At 36.4% G+C, this 18,035-nt stretch overlaps 1 protein-coding gene across 1 annotated transcript in view; it reads left to right on the plus strand.

Moving 5' to 3' along the window:
- The window catches only part of ABCA13 (ATP binding cassette subfamily A member 13), a 169,538-nt gene that overhangs the window by 141,900 nt on the left and 9,603 nt on the right, over positions 1-18,035 (plus strand). Inside the window, exons 49-51 of the mRNA XM_031064927.1 lie at positions 6,509-6,643; positions 9,034-9,137; positions 11,569-11,661. Of these exons, the coding sequence (XP_030920787.1) occupies positions 6,509-6,643; positions 9,034-9,137; positions 11,569-11,661 (332 nt within the window). The remainder of the gene's footprint in view (positions 1-6,508; positions 6,644-9,033; positions 9,138-11,568; positions 11,662-18,035) is intronic.

Here is an 18,035-nt window from a genome sequence, read left to right on the forward strand (position 1 = left end):
TTCCTGCTGTATAGATTGGTCCCAAGCACTGGCTAATTGCTGTAGCACTGCCCTCATAACCTCCAAAATAGTGCCTGTTGTTTTCCTTTCATTTTTCCAGAAGCAAAACTGCATGAACTGAAATGGCTTTTTTTTTCCTACTACTCAGTGCATTTCTGGCTGTTGCCTCAGGGTCTAATAAGTGGTTTGCAACCAGTTCTTTGACTGTATGTGAGAGGGCTGCTTTCTGATTCTCTGAAGCCTGTTTTCTTTTTCCTCAGCAGAAAGGTGCTATTTTAGAAAAAATATCATTCATGTAAACGACATTAAGCATTCATCAGGACAGCCAATATTTTGAATTTTTCCTGTTTCAAGCTAATAATTTGGTTATTTCTGGGGAAAATAAGTGATTCTTGCAAGTCTTTGCCCCTTGTCTTTGGCAGTATCCATTGTCCAGGACAAAGCCTGGACTTCTACATGTTTTAACATATTATTTGCAGACTACTCAGAAATTATCATACAGTCTTTTGTTTGATTGTTTACCCTTCATATCTTATTGGTGTTAATTTTTACTTCAGACTACTACCAGACTATTGAAAACTTGCATATATTTCCTTCGATTTAAAAGAAATTTATTAAAGGATGGTTGTTATTGCAGTAAAGCCCTCAACTATAATTAATTACCTGCTTTCTCCATGAAGTGTCAGTTCCTCCATAGCAGTTAGGGAAGAGTTCCTCAAGTGGTATGGTACATCACATACGCTTCCCTCTTCAAATGGATGAAAATCATTCATTTAGATATGAGTTATGTTACTGTGTGCACTGAAAGAAGACAAACATTAACCTTCCTGGACCTCAGATGATCTAGGATTAGGCTTAGACTATTCTTTATGGTTAGCCTTCTGTGCCTTAGCATCCCATTTGTGAAAGAAAGATCATAGTTCTTTTCAGTTGTCTTAATTTTTTGTCTACATGGATTGCAGAGCAGACTTTGTTGCCATATGCTTGCGATCAAGGCATCAAAGCGCTCCTGCAAATAATATTTAGCTGCTCTGGTTTTCCTCCACCAAAAAATGAAATGCAGCTATCTCAGAGGAAAACAAATGTTTTTGTCAGTGGGCCCTTCTGACTGTGTGGCACGGCTGTCAAGCACTCAACAGCTGCTGTGTTTCAACTCAGAAATGGCTGGTGCCTGGAGAAAGTGAGCATTTTAGCTGCCTATAAAGAAAACAAGGCTTTGGAATGCTTTAGAGGAGCAGCTGTATGGAAACGTAAGCTGTTATTTTCTCATCATTCCCTCCTGCCTATGATACAGCACTCCAAACCTGCCTCTGAATATTTACCAGTGACTAATTACACTAATAGGCACAGACACATATAGTCTAGAGAGTACATTGGTTTGATAACGAAAGAAACATATATTCACTTTGTTTTTTAAGAAATTGGTGAGCAGGCAGGTGACTCACAGGTTGTGTTGCTGCTGAAGTTGTCTATTGAAGCACTAACGTCAAGGACCAAATCCTGTGCTAGACAAATTTATCAGCAGCAGGAGTTAAGTGCCTGACATAAAGTTGAGTGCACTTAATGCTCCAAAACAGTAATTAAATGAATGGGAAAGGAGGAGAAAAATGGGTCATTTACTATCAGTGTTAAGCTTCACATGTAATGTGAAGTTTTTATACTTCCCAAAACTGCTCTGAAAGTTTCTTTTTGTTCAAAATTGGAAAAATTAGAGTAAAGCTGTTAGGTTATTTAGAAGGATATAGATTAAGCATAGTACTTTTAATTTTTATTTCCTTAATATATCAACTTCCTAGATCTCAATTTATTCCAAAATACAGCATTCATCTTGTTAAAAATTTTAAATTATTAGTATAGCATCAAATGGCATCCCTCATTAGCATTAAAACTTCTGTTGCAAATCTCAAAAGAAGCTTTATCAAGTCTTCTGAGGTAACTTTTTTGGAGTGCCAGTATGCTTTCTCTTTTCATAACTCTCCATGAAGACTTTGCTCTGATTCTAGAATCTCAATGATTTCCTTAGATATTATATTCTATAGGTGCTGGAAATGGGAATCTGTAAATTCGTACATTCTTTGTATGTTTACTTATTTTCGGACCCCAAGCAGAATTAGTGTGTACAGTTTTATGAGATTTTGGGATAAAAAATACTCCTCCCCAGAAACTCGACCATGGATATACACTTTCCAAATGTAAGAAATCGAACAATTCTAAGTTTACTTGAAAGCCAGATAAATACTGTTTTGTGTGGAATTGATGAATGATTGCTGTTTAGGATGTTCAAACTACACTGTATCCACTCACTCAGAACCTCAAACTTTGAATTACTGCTTTGGACATGTAAAGTTATTTTTCAGATGACTCTAGAATTCAATCCATGTTTATTATAATTTCAACTGGGTATGATACACATTTCCAGTATTGGATCAGATTTGCTTTACAAGGATTTGTTTAAATAAAACAAGAAGTTATGCATTTTATTTATTGTGTCAGAAATGATTAAAACTAATACACTGATGGATACAGCCTTTCAAGTCAAGATAGACACACCTTGATGTTTCTTCTAGTCTTTGAATAGATTGATTCTGGTCTTTCAATAGATTGATAACTCCCAGTTTTTCTGGAAGACACACACACTGAAAGTCCTTAGCACCACTTAATATTTTACTTGAGTATTGGAGGTAATTTTTAAAGGAAGTGGAAGCCTGTAGGCATTAGTGGTTACACAATTACTGCTTTTCAGTGTTATGGATTTCTTAGCTCCCTGGTGGATGGAGGAGGCCATGCCTGTTTTGACCATTACTCCCACAGATACTGGCATGTGTGTAAAAAGCTTTCTTATTGCCTCTTCTGGAATGAATGTTGTCTTTAAGAACTCCACAAAGTATTGGGGGATTTTGTTTAGATGCTACAGATTGAAGGGCTCATTCCAATGCCTGTTCTAAAACTAGGTGGACTAGCCCAAATTAATTTTGGGGAAAATCTTTTGCTAAATATATTAGAACTGATGAGAAAAAGAAATGGATAGTTTTAAGAGATATTGGAAAATAGGGAAATAGCTAGCTGATACATGTGAAGTCTGTCATAATTCTTACTGCTGGTGTGGGGAGGAAGGAAGGAAAATGTTTAGATACATTATTACAGCCATGAATAGACATTAAATATTTTCACGGTTCAAGTGTGCTTACAATGTATATATTTGCATATAACTCTGTAGCTATTGATTTGGCCTCAATGTTACTAGTTTACTAAATAAATTGATGTATTTCCTCACTCTGGTGCTGAAGGTCAATGAAATATTGTTCAAATAGAGCATTGTGGTGAATATGACGAGGAGGGAGAGAAGGTGCTTGTGTATATATCTCACATTCACAAGAAGGAAATCATTAGAACTGTAATTCTCTTGTGTATCTGTATCTGCACATTGATCACATGCTCAATTCTGACTTTCATTTAAAGTCGTTTAAGAGGGATTTTTGTATTTACTTTACAATGTATTTTGTATTTACTTTACAATGATCAAAACCGCTAGCTACGGAGACAAATGGAGTTCTAATGGAGATATTCAGGCTCCTCTACAATATAGCTAATATATAATATTTCTAATTTCATTCAAATTACTATTTTGTTGTTGCTTAGATATTATGATGAACCTGAAAAAATACTGGAAATCTTATAATATGCTTTAAAGAAAAAAGTCTTGGGGTCATCTCTTGAAAGAAGATTGAGCTCTATATTCTTATATTTGCTGAACCATACCCTGCAGTGCTCTTTTGAAATATAAGAGTTTAGGGGAGTAGCAGGAATAGGGGAGTTTTTTAGGTGAAACTGGGAAATATTTAGGAATAAGGAAGTTCACTCTTCCTTCTACCTTTTTATTGCTGATGTGATTCAGTTCTAAGTCAGTTCTAATTTGATATGTTTTGCACAAAAGAAGTGTATCTAGATATCAGGTCAGATTTTGCTGTGTACTGTGATGATCTGCAAGGTTTGTCTTGGAAGTTCTCCACATTTAAAGCAGCAGCAAAGTGGATACTATGAAATTATTCCCACTCCTCTCCTTTTACCTATTTAGCTTTTAAACCTTGTCTTGAAAATTTCTGTAGCAGGGTGCTTGCCAGGCTTTACCTCCTTGTAGGAAACAGGAGATTGTGAGATTGTGGAGTCATGCTGAATGCTTGAGCACACACCAGAGAGAGGAGAATTCAATGTGAGGAATTACAAATTTTGCAAAGTTAGTTCTTTTTAATGCTGCTCCCTACAAAGAGCTTTATGTTCATACCTGACATGATTGACTCTCCTTGGGGACTGCAGACTACAAGAAGCCCATCTAACTTGAATAGTTACTTTCTTCTCTCTCTGGCACTATTCCTTGACCTTCCAAATTCTTCCCCATGCAGCTTTCATTGTCTCTTAAAAAAAAAAAAAAAAAAGGCATTTTGCTGACTTTACATGACACTTCAAAGCAGTCAGAAAGAATGATTCTAGTCATAGCTAAAGAATAGTCTTGACTACGTTTCAGCTGCTATGCATGGTCCCCTCTTGATTTTTTTTAAATTACCCTTGAAGCTTATTGTAATTTAAAATGTATATTGTAAACATGGGGTTGCATATTTTTTCACTTTCTGGTCTTAAATTCTTATGAGATCTTCTGTGTAATTTGTGTGGCTGTTGGTGAATATGTAGGAGGATAATCCTGTAGTCAGTAATATTCATGCATTCTCAATGATAGTCATCAAGTCAGTTTCATAGACAGGATAAGGTGTCTACCACATAATTTAGAAGACTTCATGTTGTGTGTTGCTTTGGTGTATAATGTGAAAAAAATCCACATAACGAAACAAAGCTCAGCAGTTTTATCTTAGAATACAACTTAGGTGCCTAACCATTTTTAAAGCCACAGCTATAACCTCTAATTGGAAGTAAGTTACTGTGAATTAACTTTGATACAGCAGAAGCCTTGAACTTTTCAGTATAATATTACCTGTGACTAATTTAACAGTTGTTATGTTTGTTTTTTTTTTTAAAAACCCTCTCTGCCTCTAAAGTAGACAGAGCAATATTTCTGAAATGTGGGTTTTGTATGAGAACATGCGCTACTGTCAGGTTGTACATCCAGGTACCCCAAACACAGTGACTATGGATACCAGTCCGAGGATCATCACAACAATATTGCAGATTCTCACCTCTGAAGCATTGTTGCTTCTTACAGACAGCTTGGTCTCAGAGACGTCTCTTACTTTTATAAGTATCACTTGAAAAATCTTGCTAAAACGGTCATGAATATCTTGATAGTTTCCAAAGGTGCATGCATAAAAATCTTCTATAGAAAGTATTATTATGCTTGTGGCAGTTTGTTTATGATGGATAGTGACTATTAATTCACAATATTTTTTTAAATTCTTTTTTTCAATTGGAATTTTGAATTAAGTGGAGATTGTCCATGTGATATAATTAAGATTTCAAGTCCCACCTTGCTTTTTGCTGAAGGTAATGTAGAGGAAGCAAAGAGAATGAGCCATACTGCTGGGTCTGCTCCGGCAATTAATGTTGGGCAATAACAGCACCATGCAACTTCTTGTTTTACAAGAATCTTCCAGCTGTCCTACATGCAGGTAGAAGACACGCTTGCTCTGTTACAAAGTTGATCACTCCTTGATGACAGCCTCTCAGGAATCTATGCCAAACACCTGCTGCTTTGCAAGATGCATTTGGCTGCAGCAAGCAGAAAAGTTTCTGCAATGTCCCTCATGGTTTGAGCTGCATCTCCATGGCCAGTCTAGCAGTAGTAGCTGATACGGCTGGATTAAGATTATTGCTACATTTAATATTCTCTAGCACCAGTATTTTAGGGAACCTTATATGTCTAGATTGTATCTGACACGGTAAAGAAAAAGGTCATGGGGACAGCACGAGTGTTGTCTCTAGCTGTGCTCACATGCCTTCCCAGCTTGCTCAGATCATAAATTCTTGTTAAAGCAATTAAAACCAATCCAGCTAGGATCAATTTACCCCTCCCAGTTATTAAAAAGTTATATTAATTTAATCCTGTTACATTTTGTCTTAAAGAAGCTCTAAATCCACAACTGTGACTTGGTTTTCTGACATTTTCATCTCTATTTGTAGCTGGTGGAGATCTTCTTTTTCTTGAATTTTCAATTACTCAGGTATTTGATCAAATAAATAGTAGAGAATAAGTTGAAATGAGAGACATTTTAGATCATTGACCCATGAACACAAACCAAATGCAAATGACTGTGCTGAGCAGTCACAAAGCCAGACTTCTATGTGAGCAAATCCTTATGATTTTTGAAGAACGAAAGGGCCTCAGAGCAGTTTTTTGCCTGTGTTTAAGGTTCAAAAGTAATAATGTGCAGCAAGTGTGGATAAATAAGGAAGCAACATGTACATTTTCTTAACATGCATGAACAGAATGTTCTTTTAATCTATGCACAAACGCTATCTAATCTGGCTCATCTTTTTTGGCCTTCAAATTTACAAACTACAGGTTGCAGAGGACCTTGTTAACAGGTTACACCTCAACGCCCATGCTGACAAACTGGTGAGAACGTACAGTGCTGGCACAAAGAGGAAGCTCTCTACTGCTGTGGCTTTAGTTGGTAAACCCCAAATACTTTTACTGGTGAGTAATATTGTGGTTAAGAAAAATGGGCAACATTGAATTTTGTTGCTCTAAATTTGTGCTCAACATACACAATGCTCTACATTGTGTATGTTGCTCTAAAGAAAATCAGGTGTTTTCCTGATCAGTGGGTGAATAATTGATGTACAACTGTCTTCTTTGTTCTGCTGTATTAATGGCTTTAATTTTATTCTCCAGTGCTCCCAAAAATAGAAAGTGAAATTGTTTTTCTTTTCCTATTTTTTTCTTCCTTGGAGCAATTGGGTGAGCAGAAGAAAAAAAGCCATCAACACAAATACAATTATAGTATTCCATGGTGCAAATACGTGTTTAATTGACCCATGTTCTTTCAGGATACTCCTAATTCTTACTAGGTTGTATTTATTTCATAAATCTGGCTAGTTCTTACATTTTGTTGCATTTACAAGTCACCTAATCAAGCAATACTTCTGAATTATATTAATTTGAATTACTTATCCCAGGTTGTTTTGGTTCTTGCATACTACTGCCCTTTTAGGCCTGACACTGGCCACTCCAGTGTGAACAATGCCTTCTGTATTGAAGATCAGGGAGCTACAAAACTTTGAGAACTGCATCATTACAACACTGCATTCTCTTTCATACCATTGCCTATTGTTTCACTAGAGAATATTGAACCTAACTTTCTTAAAACTTGGCTGGGAAGAGCTAAACCAGTGCAATAAACCTTTCAAAACAGTCAGGAGTAGGAAAGCTGCTCTCCAGAGTTCAGGGGGATTCCTGGGCTTCCAGGAAAAGATCACAGGTAAACCAGAACCAGATAAAATAGTTGTTCTCTAGGGTTTGTGTTTCAGAAGATTAGACATATTTTGCTGCTTCTAACTGCCTATTGTTGCCTCACTTCTAAGAGAAGACATTTTATTTGTGTTTTATGCTTTAACTGGCCCTTGTTCAGCTAGTAAAAGGAGGAGATTATCTTAAATCAGTGGTTTTTTCCTGATCTTAGGAAATGCTCCAACTGGTTTTGAATGTCTTTATGATAGTGTACTACTGCAAGAATCCATTTCAGCCTACTTTTTGCTGCAGGGCACAGACTGTTGCATATAGAATGAAAAGAGGAAAGAAAGATATCTAAACATGTAAAATTCTTTAAAACATTTGCTGGCTTTAGAAAGCTAAAGGAGTTTTTCAGTATTTTAAAAGGAGGATTTTTTTTTTATTATTTTGTCTGAAAGCAAAGACAGCAATATAAACTACTGAATCTGCTTTTAAATTGCACCCAGGATCATAGCTATTAATTTGGGCAACATTGTAGGTTGCTTTATGTTTATCACATTTTATGTTTTCTTTGTTAGCAATCCACAGATAATGGGAGACTGAACTAAATTCTTTAACCTCTGACATTGGTAGTGAAGCACTAAAATTAGCTTCAAACTGGATGTTTTGTTTGCTTTGTTTCTTGAAAACTTTGCTTCCAGGTTTCAGCTGGGATTCCTTGCCAAAAATACTCTGGGCAAAGCAATACTTGTCTAACAGGGGCTGACACTCCCCATGGAATTCTGCTGGATAAAAAGCAACTGGAAGAGTTTCCTTCTTCCTAGTTTTGTAGTGACAGACACTGGATTTATCAATCAAATATAATTCCTTTTGTTTCTATGAATGGATGAAGTTAAAAATTTGATTTAGGGAGGAAAGGGGGAATAGATAAAAAGGGGCAATGTGGATTTTGTAGCAGCATGTCTTTCTCCATGAAAGCCATCCAAGTGGGAAAGGGGTTTGCCAGTTTCTTTGCACTGAGTTAATGTTATTTTATCCTGTGACTTCTCTCCTCTGTGGTTGAAATAGCTCTTAAAAGGGCTGTGGGAGTAACTGGTATAAGACGTCAAATCCAAACATCTTATCAAACACCTCGATGTGGGATGGGCAGTGTAAACATCTGGGAGCTATAGGACTTCTCCAGTTGTTTGTGCTCATGGCAGATGTGTATGCAGATCAGAAACAGTCACCAAATCCTTCCAGAGAATGAGAAGAGCCACTTCCAAGTCTCTCTTATCAAAAAGAGTGTATGCATATAATTAAACAGATATAATAAATACTTATAGCTATACATATTTGATATATAAAAATTTATATACAAGAGAAGCATTTATAAGTACACGTAGATTATATTTAAATATTGTTTATATATATATGCTTCTTTACTAAAATGCGCCTTCCATAAATTTAGACATTAAATTGTATGTGTTAAAGCAAAACATTGATCAGGGTGTCACTTAAGGGGCCCTCTGAAAATGTGACATTTAAAGAGAAAAATATACAATTTTATTGTGAATTGTGTTAATTCTTCATGCTGGGCAGAACCCGTGGTATGCTTTTTCCATGCTGCTGTGTCATTTTCATTTTTCCTGTAGGATGAGCCCAGCTCTGGGATGGATCCCTGCTCTAAACGATACCTTTGGAAAGCTATCCTGAAGGAAGTTCAGGATGGCTGTGCAGCTGTGCTGACATCCCACAGGTAAGACCCTTATCCCAGCAGCCAGCATATTCCTGTGCTGCAGAAGAGTATATTCTGAAAACCTGCTCAGTCTGTTGTGAAACATAGATTAATTCTTGGAATTTTATGGTAATTCTTTCCTATTCATGAAAAAGGAACCTATTTAGATCCCAAATATTTTTCATAGTTAATTTTTAAAAAATGGAGTGTTGCTCAAGGGGCTGCAGGCACAGCAAATATGATGTAAGTAATTCTTCTTTTTCCATGCTCTTTTTACTCAGTGTTGTAGTGTCTCTTCCTGCTTGGAACATCAGGTTACTTTTTTGTATTTGGCTACCTTAAAAATCCTTACAAAAGGAGGCGTGAGTGAAAAACCTTCTGATTTTATTAATTTTCTGATTTGCATCAGTATGTTAGAAGAGTAAGCTATGGCATCCTGAAGATGGATGCATCAGCAATTCTCTTATGCATTACTGGAAATGGTAGGAGAGATCCCAACCTCTTAGAAGAGTCCATCTACATTAAATACCTTGTCAGTTCTCTGATATGTTCACTGGTATATTGGTTTAATGGAGGAAACATCAATACTGTTTTGTAACATCTATAGTGAAATGAAATAAATTAAATGTTCCCTCAGGTAATGTATATATATGGTACGTATAATTATATAAAAAATTCCTTTAAATGAGGGAAAGATCATGAAAACATGTCCAGAGAAGAGAAAATTCAATAACCAGAACAGCAATCAAACATTTGACAAATGAGATTTGAAGTACAGATGAATTAATAAAGGAATGTGGCCAAACTTCCTCAAATGTTTTCTATTTTCATAATTTTTTTTTAGATATTGTTAAGATGAATTTGTTGTCCCAGTCCATTTTTGATGGAACAATTCTCCAAAAGTTTTTTAGTGTTTTATTTGCGGAAGCTGAATTTTAAAATTCATGTACCTGTGTTTGATGGCCAAGTGCTTACCAGCATGCTCATTTAGGGAAAGTGGGTTATACACTGTGAGTTCAGCTCAGTGATTTTCAGGAAAAAACATGCTTTGACTTTTCAGCCCAGTATAAGAACCTTTAGTTGTCAAATGCCAGCTAAATAGAAGAGACCTGTGATCTCATTACTAATATGATGTAAACAAACAAAATCCATCAAATTGTACTAACCACACATTTAGCTCTACAAATGAATGACTTGAAGAAGACAATAAGTACAGTGTTACTGTTCATATTATTGTGCCAGGGTGAAGAAGGAGAAATTATTTTAAGCTATTTATACTATTTTCTGAAGGCCACTGGGGCTTTGAGATTATTTACTTATACAAGTACAGGAATTTTACATATGAAGTGAACTTTCATACATGTCAGCAAGTACATGTGTAAGGTATGGAGAGGGTTTACTGTGTAAAAAACGGGTTTTGAGGGCTGTTTACCTACTTTCCCGAGACAATTTTTTTACTTACAAATCTGAGACAAAACTTCTGTTTTTACTGGGCAGGAGTGAAGCTTTATCAACTGTCCCTAGAGCCCTAAATTTGTGTAATTTTGCCACAGCTGGGGAGCATTATGCCAAGAGGAGCATTAGGAGTTATTCAGTGAATTTCCTGATTTGTGGGAAGATGTGTCAGCTCTCTCCCTGTCAGTCTCAGACATCACAGTTCTCACCACAGCCCTGTCTCATTATAAAGAAATTGTTCCTAGGGCAGTACTTAATTGCCAATGTTTGTTCAGTCAAAGCACTTTGATTTGGACTGTCCAATGGCTGAGGCACATGAGACATCTCTTGTTTAGCTGTCTCAGAAGGGCTGGGGAGGGCACACAGAGAATTATTGGAACACCAAGCATCTTTGAGTCCTCTTTGGGATGATGGGTGTGTCCTGACTGGTTCCTTATGTCTAAAATGCTCCTGTGAAAGAGCTGCTCACACAATTCTGCATAATATGAAGGGTAGCAGCCCATCTGCCATAAGTTTTACAAGTCAAAGCTATTATTTATCATCTGAAGCAGTCACATATAGGAGGACCCTGCTTTTCTATTGAGATGCATTCCCATTTCCTGAATTCTGTTTGGATTGTAGCAGTTTGGATTGGCTTCTGTCCTGCAATCAGGCTAAGGGTAACTTTTTCATGGCCATGTGCTATACAAAAGAAAGGCTGAGCAAGCTTTTCCTTCTTCTCCCTTTATCCTTTAGCTTAGAATAACCATGAGCACGTATTAAAGAGAATAACAGAGTTCATGACTCCATCAGGGGGGTTTAAGGCTCTCTTCTAGCTGTCATGTGGTAACAGCTTTTGGTTCATACTGATTAGGGTTATAACTTTGACTATCGCCCTTTGAAGCTGAAGGTTTTGCATCTGCCCAGATTATTCCACTTTAACTAAAGCTAGGTATAAATAATGTTCTCTGTTTTCACTACTAATTGTTTGGTTTTTTCCCCTTGATTTATTTCGCAGTATGGAAGAATGTGAAGCTCTCTGCACAAGGCTTGCTATTATGGTCAATGGAGCTTTCAAGTGTCTTGGCTCTCCCCAGCACATTAAAAACAGGTATTATGCATCAACATCAAATCTTCTGCATCTTTATTCAGTCTAAGAGCTGGCTAGATGCTTTAGTAGTGCTAAGGCATAAGCACTTATGACTGCTAGGAACATCTTTTTCCTGCTGTCACTGAATTTAAAAAAGAGCCAATTAGGATAACTTAGCAAGCTAAATTGACATATGACATTGCTGAAATGCTTTGTAGTCTGCATTGATAATTGAAAGAGACAGATCTGCATCTAAAATGAAGCACTTCACATAATCTAAAGAATACATTGTGAGACTACGACATGGCAATGAAATACCATTTGGTTCCTTCTGAGGGTTTTTCATAGCAGAAAGAAGCATTTTTAACGGGTCAGCAGCCAGTACGAACATCTACTTTGAACTCTCTCTGCTCCCTACCAAATTCACTGACAATTGCAGATATTTATGCTGTTTTCTGCATCCTTTTCCTGGTGTGCATAAGCCTCTTTTCTGTTTGAACTCTGCTCATGAGTTGATTTAATATCTATTAATGAGAATGTTTAATTCTGAGGATGTGCTCAAACCACAATAAAGGAAACAGGATTGGAAGCTGAGGGGAAAGTCGCTGCAACTTATAACTAGGACATTTACATTCAGTTGTAAATGTAATTATTAGGACACGCGGACAGTCAGCTGTGTAAGATGATACAGCTCATTTACAAGCAGCAAAGCTACACTGCTTTGTACTTGCTCAGCACTTAGCTCTCTTAAGTGCAGATGCACTTGATATTGGGAACAAGCTCTACAGAAATGCTTTGGAATTGTCTGCCATGCTTATAAGGCAGAAGTTATGTGCTTGGGACAACTTCTTGAGCTGTGGCAACCCTTTTGGTTTTCTGGCCTTCCCTTTGGGTAGAACCATAGATCCTTGCTTCATAGCTGCATTAGCAAGATGGGCCTGACCCACACTAGCTCCCTCCTTACAAGTTTTTTTCATGAAGGTAAACTTTCAGTTAGAGATATTACAATCCAGATAGAGGAAAAAACATTGGTATCTGCATCTCTAATTCTGATGATTCTGTGTGATTGTATCCTTCTTTTCATGTTTGCACACCTTTCAGTGCCTATTTGCTTCAATTTCTGGAGGCATGAGAAGTCAATTGATTGGCAGCAGTTTCTTCGTCTTTCATATCTCGGTCTTTGCCTTTGCCATCTTGTCCCTTCCCAAATTTCCTAGGGCAGAATGGCCTGTTGTCTCACTGGCTGGAGTAGATTAGTGAGTGTGGAGGCATCCTTTATTTCTTTTTTTATGAGAAACAGATCATATATAAAGGACAGTGTAACTCAGTATGTAGAGGACAGTGCAGATCTTAGACAGGTGAAAATGCTTTTTGAAGATGTGTGTCCCCCCCACTCAGGAAAAATGGTATTACTTGGGCACTTCAGTTGAGTGTATAAAGTTAGCTGGGATGAATGTGAGTCTTCACTTTTTATGTTTCAGATCCTCTGGATTGAGTACATGTCTCTGTCTTGTCAGCTTGACCTTGAGAGGGCAAAATCAGACAGTCCACGAAGGCTACCTTTCCCTTTATCTTATCAGTGACTTTGTAATTTTTTTGACACTTCTGAAGCTTCCTTTAGCAGCATCTTTCTATCTTCCCTCTCATGGAAACAAGACATCAAAAGCATACTCATAAGCATGCACCGTGTTCATATAAATAAGGCAGTCATTTCTCAATTTGCTGCAGTGCCTCTGTAGATAAACTTCTTTCAGATCACAGTTAGTAAATCAGTGCAGAAGTATCCTGCTGGAAGTGTCGTCATAGTACTTCTTATTGAGATGATACTAGTACTGTTAGGACTATAGAGATAGTCACAGATCAGCCATCCTGGAATCAAGGCTTTATGAATGCCTCTTTCAAATTCTCTAAAGCAAGGTCATAGTAAGAATATTTGACAGTCATGTTCATAACAATTATTTATTTTAATTGTTGTAACTTTGTAAAAAGTGCACCTTTTCTGTATTAAGAATATTTCATACTGTCAGCAGGCTTGTGTTCCATGGCAGTTTTTTAATATATGTCCATCAGTGACCTTCACATGGGAAAATATATTCACTTGAGATCAATATTGCTGAGACTTTCTATACAAACTGTGTAGTTCAAGCTGCATGAAGATTTTTCATTTAAGACAGAACTAAAATCCCTTTAACTCCTAGCTTATTGATTGACTTGGTCTCCAAATTCTCCATGCTAACTGTTCAGGAACCTATTGAATGTTTTTAAAACTTTAGAACCCTCTGTTAAGAAAAAATAGCCATGAGCTTTATCAAAGGATTTAATTAAAATAATACCGTTTTCTGAATTTTCTCTCACTGCTGATACATTTTCTTGGCTGGAAAAACAAAACCACTGTAGAGAGCACAGTCTTAAAGCATGACAGACACACCTGCTAAAGCTTTCAGAAAAGACATTTCAGTGTTTTCTTTGGAAATCTTTTGACAAGTGCTAGGAAGAAACTGTTCTTGTACTCCTGTTATTTTGTTGCTTAGTCTAGCTTCCAAACATCTCTCCAATGCTTGCCAATATGATCCTTTATCATAAAACCCAGTCTATCACACACCTAACACTTAAAGTAATTGTTAGGAGATTAAAAAGCATTGTAGATTCTGTGCCAATAAAGTTCCAAACTTGCTTGAAGACATTTCCTGGTACACTACCTTGTACCATAGGGAGGATGCCTCCATCTACATGAGGCGGGGAAGGGGCAGAGAAGCAGAATTCCAAAGAAATCCATTGAAACAATGAAGCTTTAAATAATTTTAAAATCTTCATCTTCTCACTTTCTGCTCTACCTGTGAACTTCCTGAAAAGATTCCAGGACTTGGAAGAGTATTGAGTGATTCCTTCCTTCCAGTTTTCCTATGATTTAATAGCCCTATCATTCTCATTGCCATACAGAGCAAAATACTGTTTCTTCTAAAGTGGTAGACCACAAGGATTAGTAAATCTAAGCTGCTATTAAGAAATATCTACCTGGAAGGATGGATGTTTTCCTCAACAGCCACCGCTACCGATATAATCAACAATATTTTCCTAATGTTTCAGGGTTTTCCTGCAATTATCTCTCTTTACTATATTCGTCCCATGCACCATCTCACAGTAAAACACTCATCACCTCTTACATTTTGTTTAAAAAAAAATTGTTTCATGAAGTAATATAAGGAAAAGCATAAACAAAATTGATTTTGTTGCATCTGATTTAATCTAAATACCAATACTCTAAAAGTTTGTATTTTTGGATGGTGTTTTTTTTGTGCTGTGTGTGAATGAATCAGGCTAGTAATATACACATTCATATTAAAGGAAAGAATGGTACTAAAATATATTAATGGGGTGATAGTTGTAGATTATCATTGGTTTTTTGTTAGATTTTACAGCTTGTTTTTTAAAAATTGTTCTTATTTATAAGCAGTTCTTGATATCCTTAAGTGTGTTTTCAATTTGTATTTACAAATCAAATTGAACAAATATTTTCAAATCAACAAGTGTCCTGATCTGACTTTGAAGATTGCAAGGAGATAAATCTAACCACTATATGAATACTTAAACCAAAGAAAACTTTCATACAGATTTTATTTATAAAAGACTAAATCCTGTACTGTAAGAAATAGAAGCATATTTACATATGATTTCATATGTAAAATCATACTACATGTGATTTTATTAGTATGTCTCAAGAATTTTCTTCCTCTTCTAAATGTAGGCACCTGTACTAAAATGTCATTCTTTCTTCCCTTCTTGTTGAATTCTGTCTTGATGGAAGTCCTCAAAATTGTTTCATTTGTTTATTCTTCAGTACCACTCCAGCCTATAGAGTCCAGATTATGATCAGCTTTTTGATGGATATGTGATGAAGGTTTAATAGGTCTTCTTTGGGGCCCTGTTAGATTTGCTTCTTTGCTGTGCTGGAGAGTTCAAGGATTCAGCTCTTTCTCTCTGGCTACACTTTCAGCCCTTGGCAGATGTGAAAGATCATAATTGTGGACTGAGTACAGCTTTGTCAGATGGCAGGACAAAATTCTGCTGTGAAGGGTATGGGTGAACTCCAGGAAATGCTAATGTGAAACATAAATGCTTCATAGGGATATAAAAAGTGATGCTGCTTCTAACGTGCGAGACTTGTTCCATTTTTCCAGACCTTCTGCAAGCCTGTCAGAAAATGCTGTTCCCAAAATGTCTTCTCACTACAAATGTCAGTGTTTGGGTTTCTGCTCTCAGCTGCTGAACCTTGACTATATTTATATATGTTTAAACAGATTTAAAGTATCTACAGATGTTTATCAGCAGATTAATAACGGTTAAACTTCTATATAAAGACTTTTTTATTGTAGGTGGCAAATTTATAAACAATATCAAGAAATGTATTGGGTAGAAGAACAAACTGAAGGGCAATTTTCAAAAAGTTAGCATCTTAGTTCTAGATGTAGTTTGTCTGAGATTGATGTGTTAACAGTTGTGCCCATTAAAGCCTAATTTCAGACAACTCCTGCCAACGGAGTCAATTACTCTAAATTGTGAATGGATTACATTTAAATGCTCTCTTCAGTATTCTCCATTATACTTAATGCTTTTTTTAAAAATTCACAAAAGCATTTTCATGCGAGATACAGCTGGCCAGTTCTCTGAGAACAACATTTTGAATATTATCCTTCATTCTAGGGCCATCTGGACAGACATCTCATATCAGAAAAACCCATACCAATTTGTCAGGTGCTGGACATCAAGTCTTCTCTCAAATTTTATCAGCAAGCCATCTGATTAAATTACTCAACAATTAATTCATTTGCTATAGCTGGGTAGTGGTTTTGATTTGCCAATTTGAGATTTCCTGGCCAATGCACCAATTAATGTGGTGGGTTCGGTGCTGGCCAAACAACAGTGCACTCACTAGAATACACTTATTCATTTCCTACTGTGAGATAGGATTAGGAAGAAGGCAAAGCAGGACCAAAACTTTAAAAAGATACAAAGAAAACTTTATAAACAGAAATAAGAATTAGAATAAAATCTTCAGAACACTTCCCCTCCTCCCTGGCCCCCAACTTATTTCTTTCCTTCTAATGATGTACAGAAGAAATTCAGTCAGTTTATCATCTCTAGAATAGTTTTTATTCAGCTTGGAGTCCCAAGTGAAGAGGGAGTGGAGTCACTCTTGTCAATTTATGGAGACTTCTCCACAAGAAAACAGTTTTCTCATGGCTTTTAATTTCCATGAATAGCAGCTGCACGGAAATCTGAAATTGTGAAGTTCGTCCCATCTTTCACAGCTTTCCCACAGCTGCATTTATGGGCCATGTCAACTTATGGGGTTCTATTTTAAGTATGAGCTGTTCAAGAGCAAAGGTTCTCTTTATCTATTTCTGAGATCATCTTTATCTCTGAGAACAGAGATCTTTCCCTGGGGGCAAAGGATCTTCAGCACTCTTCTTGCTCTCTCTGTTCAAACTTCTCATGGGATCACAGCTACGTCAACATCAGCTTACTTTAGCACAGATGCCTTTTCTCATATCTACAATTTGAACACTTCATCTCCCCATACTTTCAATGAGTTACAGGGGAAAAGAGTCTGATGTGTCAGTTACATTCTTCTCATAGCTTTACAAGAGGATTTCAGCCCCAAAGTCAAGGCATCTCCTCATCCCTCCTATATGGGACTTGACTCTTTCTTCACTGACCTTGGTGTCTTCATGTTGTTCCTCTATGTATTCTCACTCTGTCCTTTTCTCTCAGCCCAGGGAGGATTAAAGGGGTCTGCAAGTCTTATCTGTGCACTTAAAGATGTATAATGGAAAATATGTTGGTAGACCATTCATATTTTACTCTTTTTTTTAAAGGCTGATTGAGAATATTTTATTGCTTTCCTCAAACCTACATGTGTAGTTTTCTTATATGGAAAAGAGAGGATTAAAATTAAAGTTCTTATCAATATTTCAGCCTTTAGTGGACACAGTGTTATTAATTGACATACTAGCAATAAGCTCCTTACATGCTATACAATATAAAAAATTTAAATAATTTTCATTCTTCTTGACCAATAGAAAGCCTTCCTTTTGTACATGAAAAATGCATTAAGGCAGTGGATATGTAATCATGTAACATAGCTATTAGTTTGTCTTTCAAGAGGAAAATTTGAAGAAAAAAAGTTCTTAAAACTTAAAAACCACACAGATTAAGAGTTCAGGAATGAACAATATCTTTTGACCTCTCCTAAAACTTTGTACAATATTTATTCAGCCCTACTGTGCATGTGCATTAGAATGCCTTTTTTTTGGTCATTTTTATACTGTTTTTGACAGGATGCTGTATTGTATCTCTAAATAAATCATTAAATCAGCAGCAGCTGCTTAATAGTA

The sequence above is a fragment of the Geospiza fortis genome, unplaced genomic scaffold (genome assembly GCF_000277835.1).
Source record: "Geospiza fortis unplaced genomic scaffold, GeoFor_1.0 scaffold1257, whole genome shotgun sequence".
NCBI classification, from domain to species: Eukaryota; Metazoa; Chordata; class Aves; order Passeriformes; family Thraupidae; genus Geospiza; species Geospiza fortis.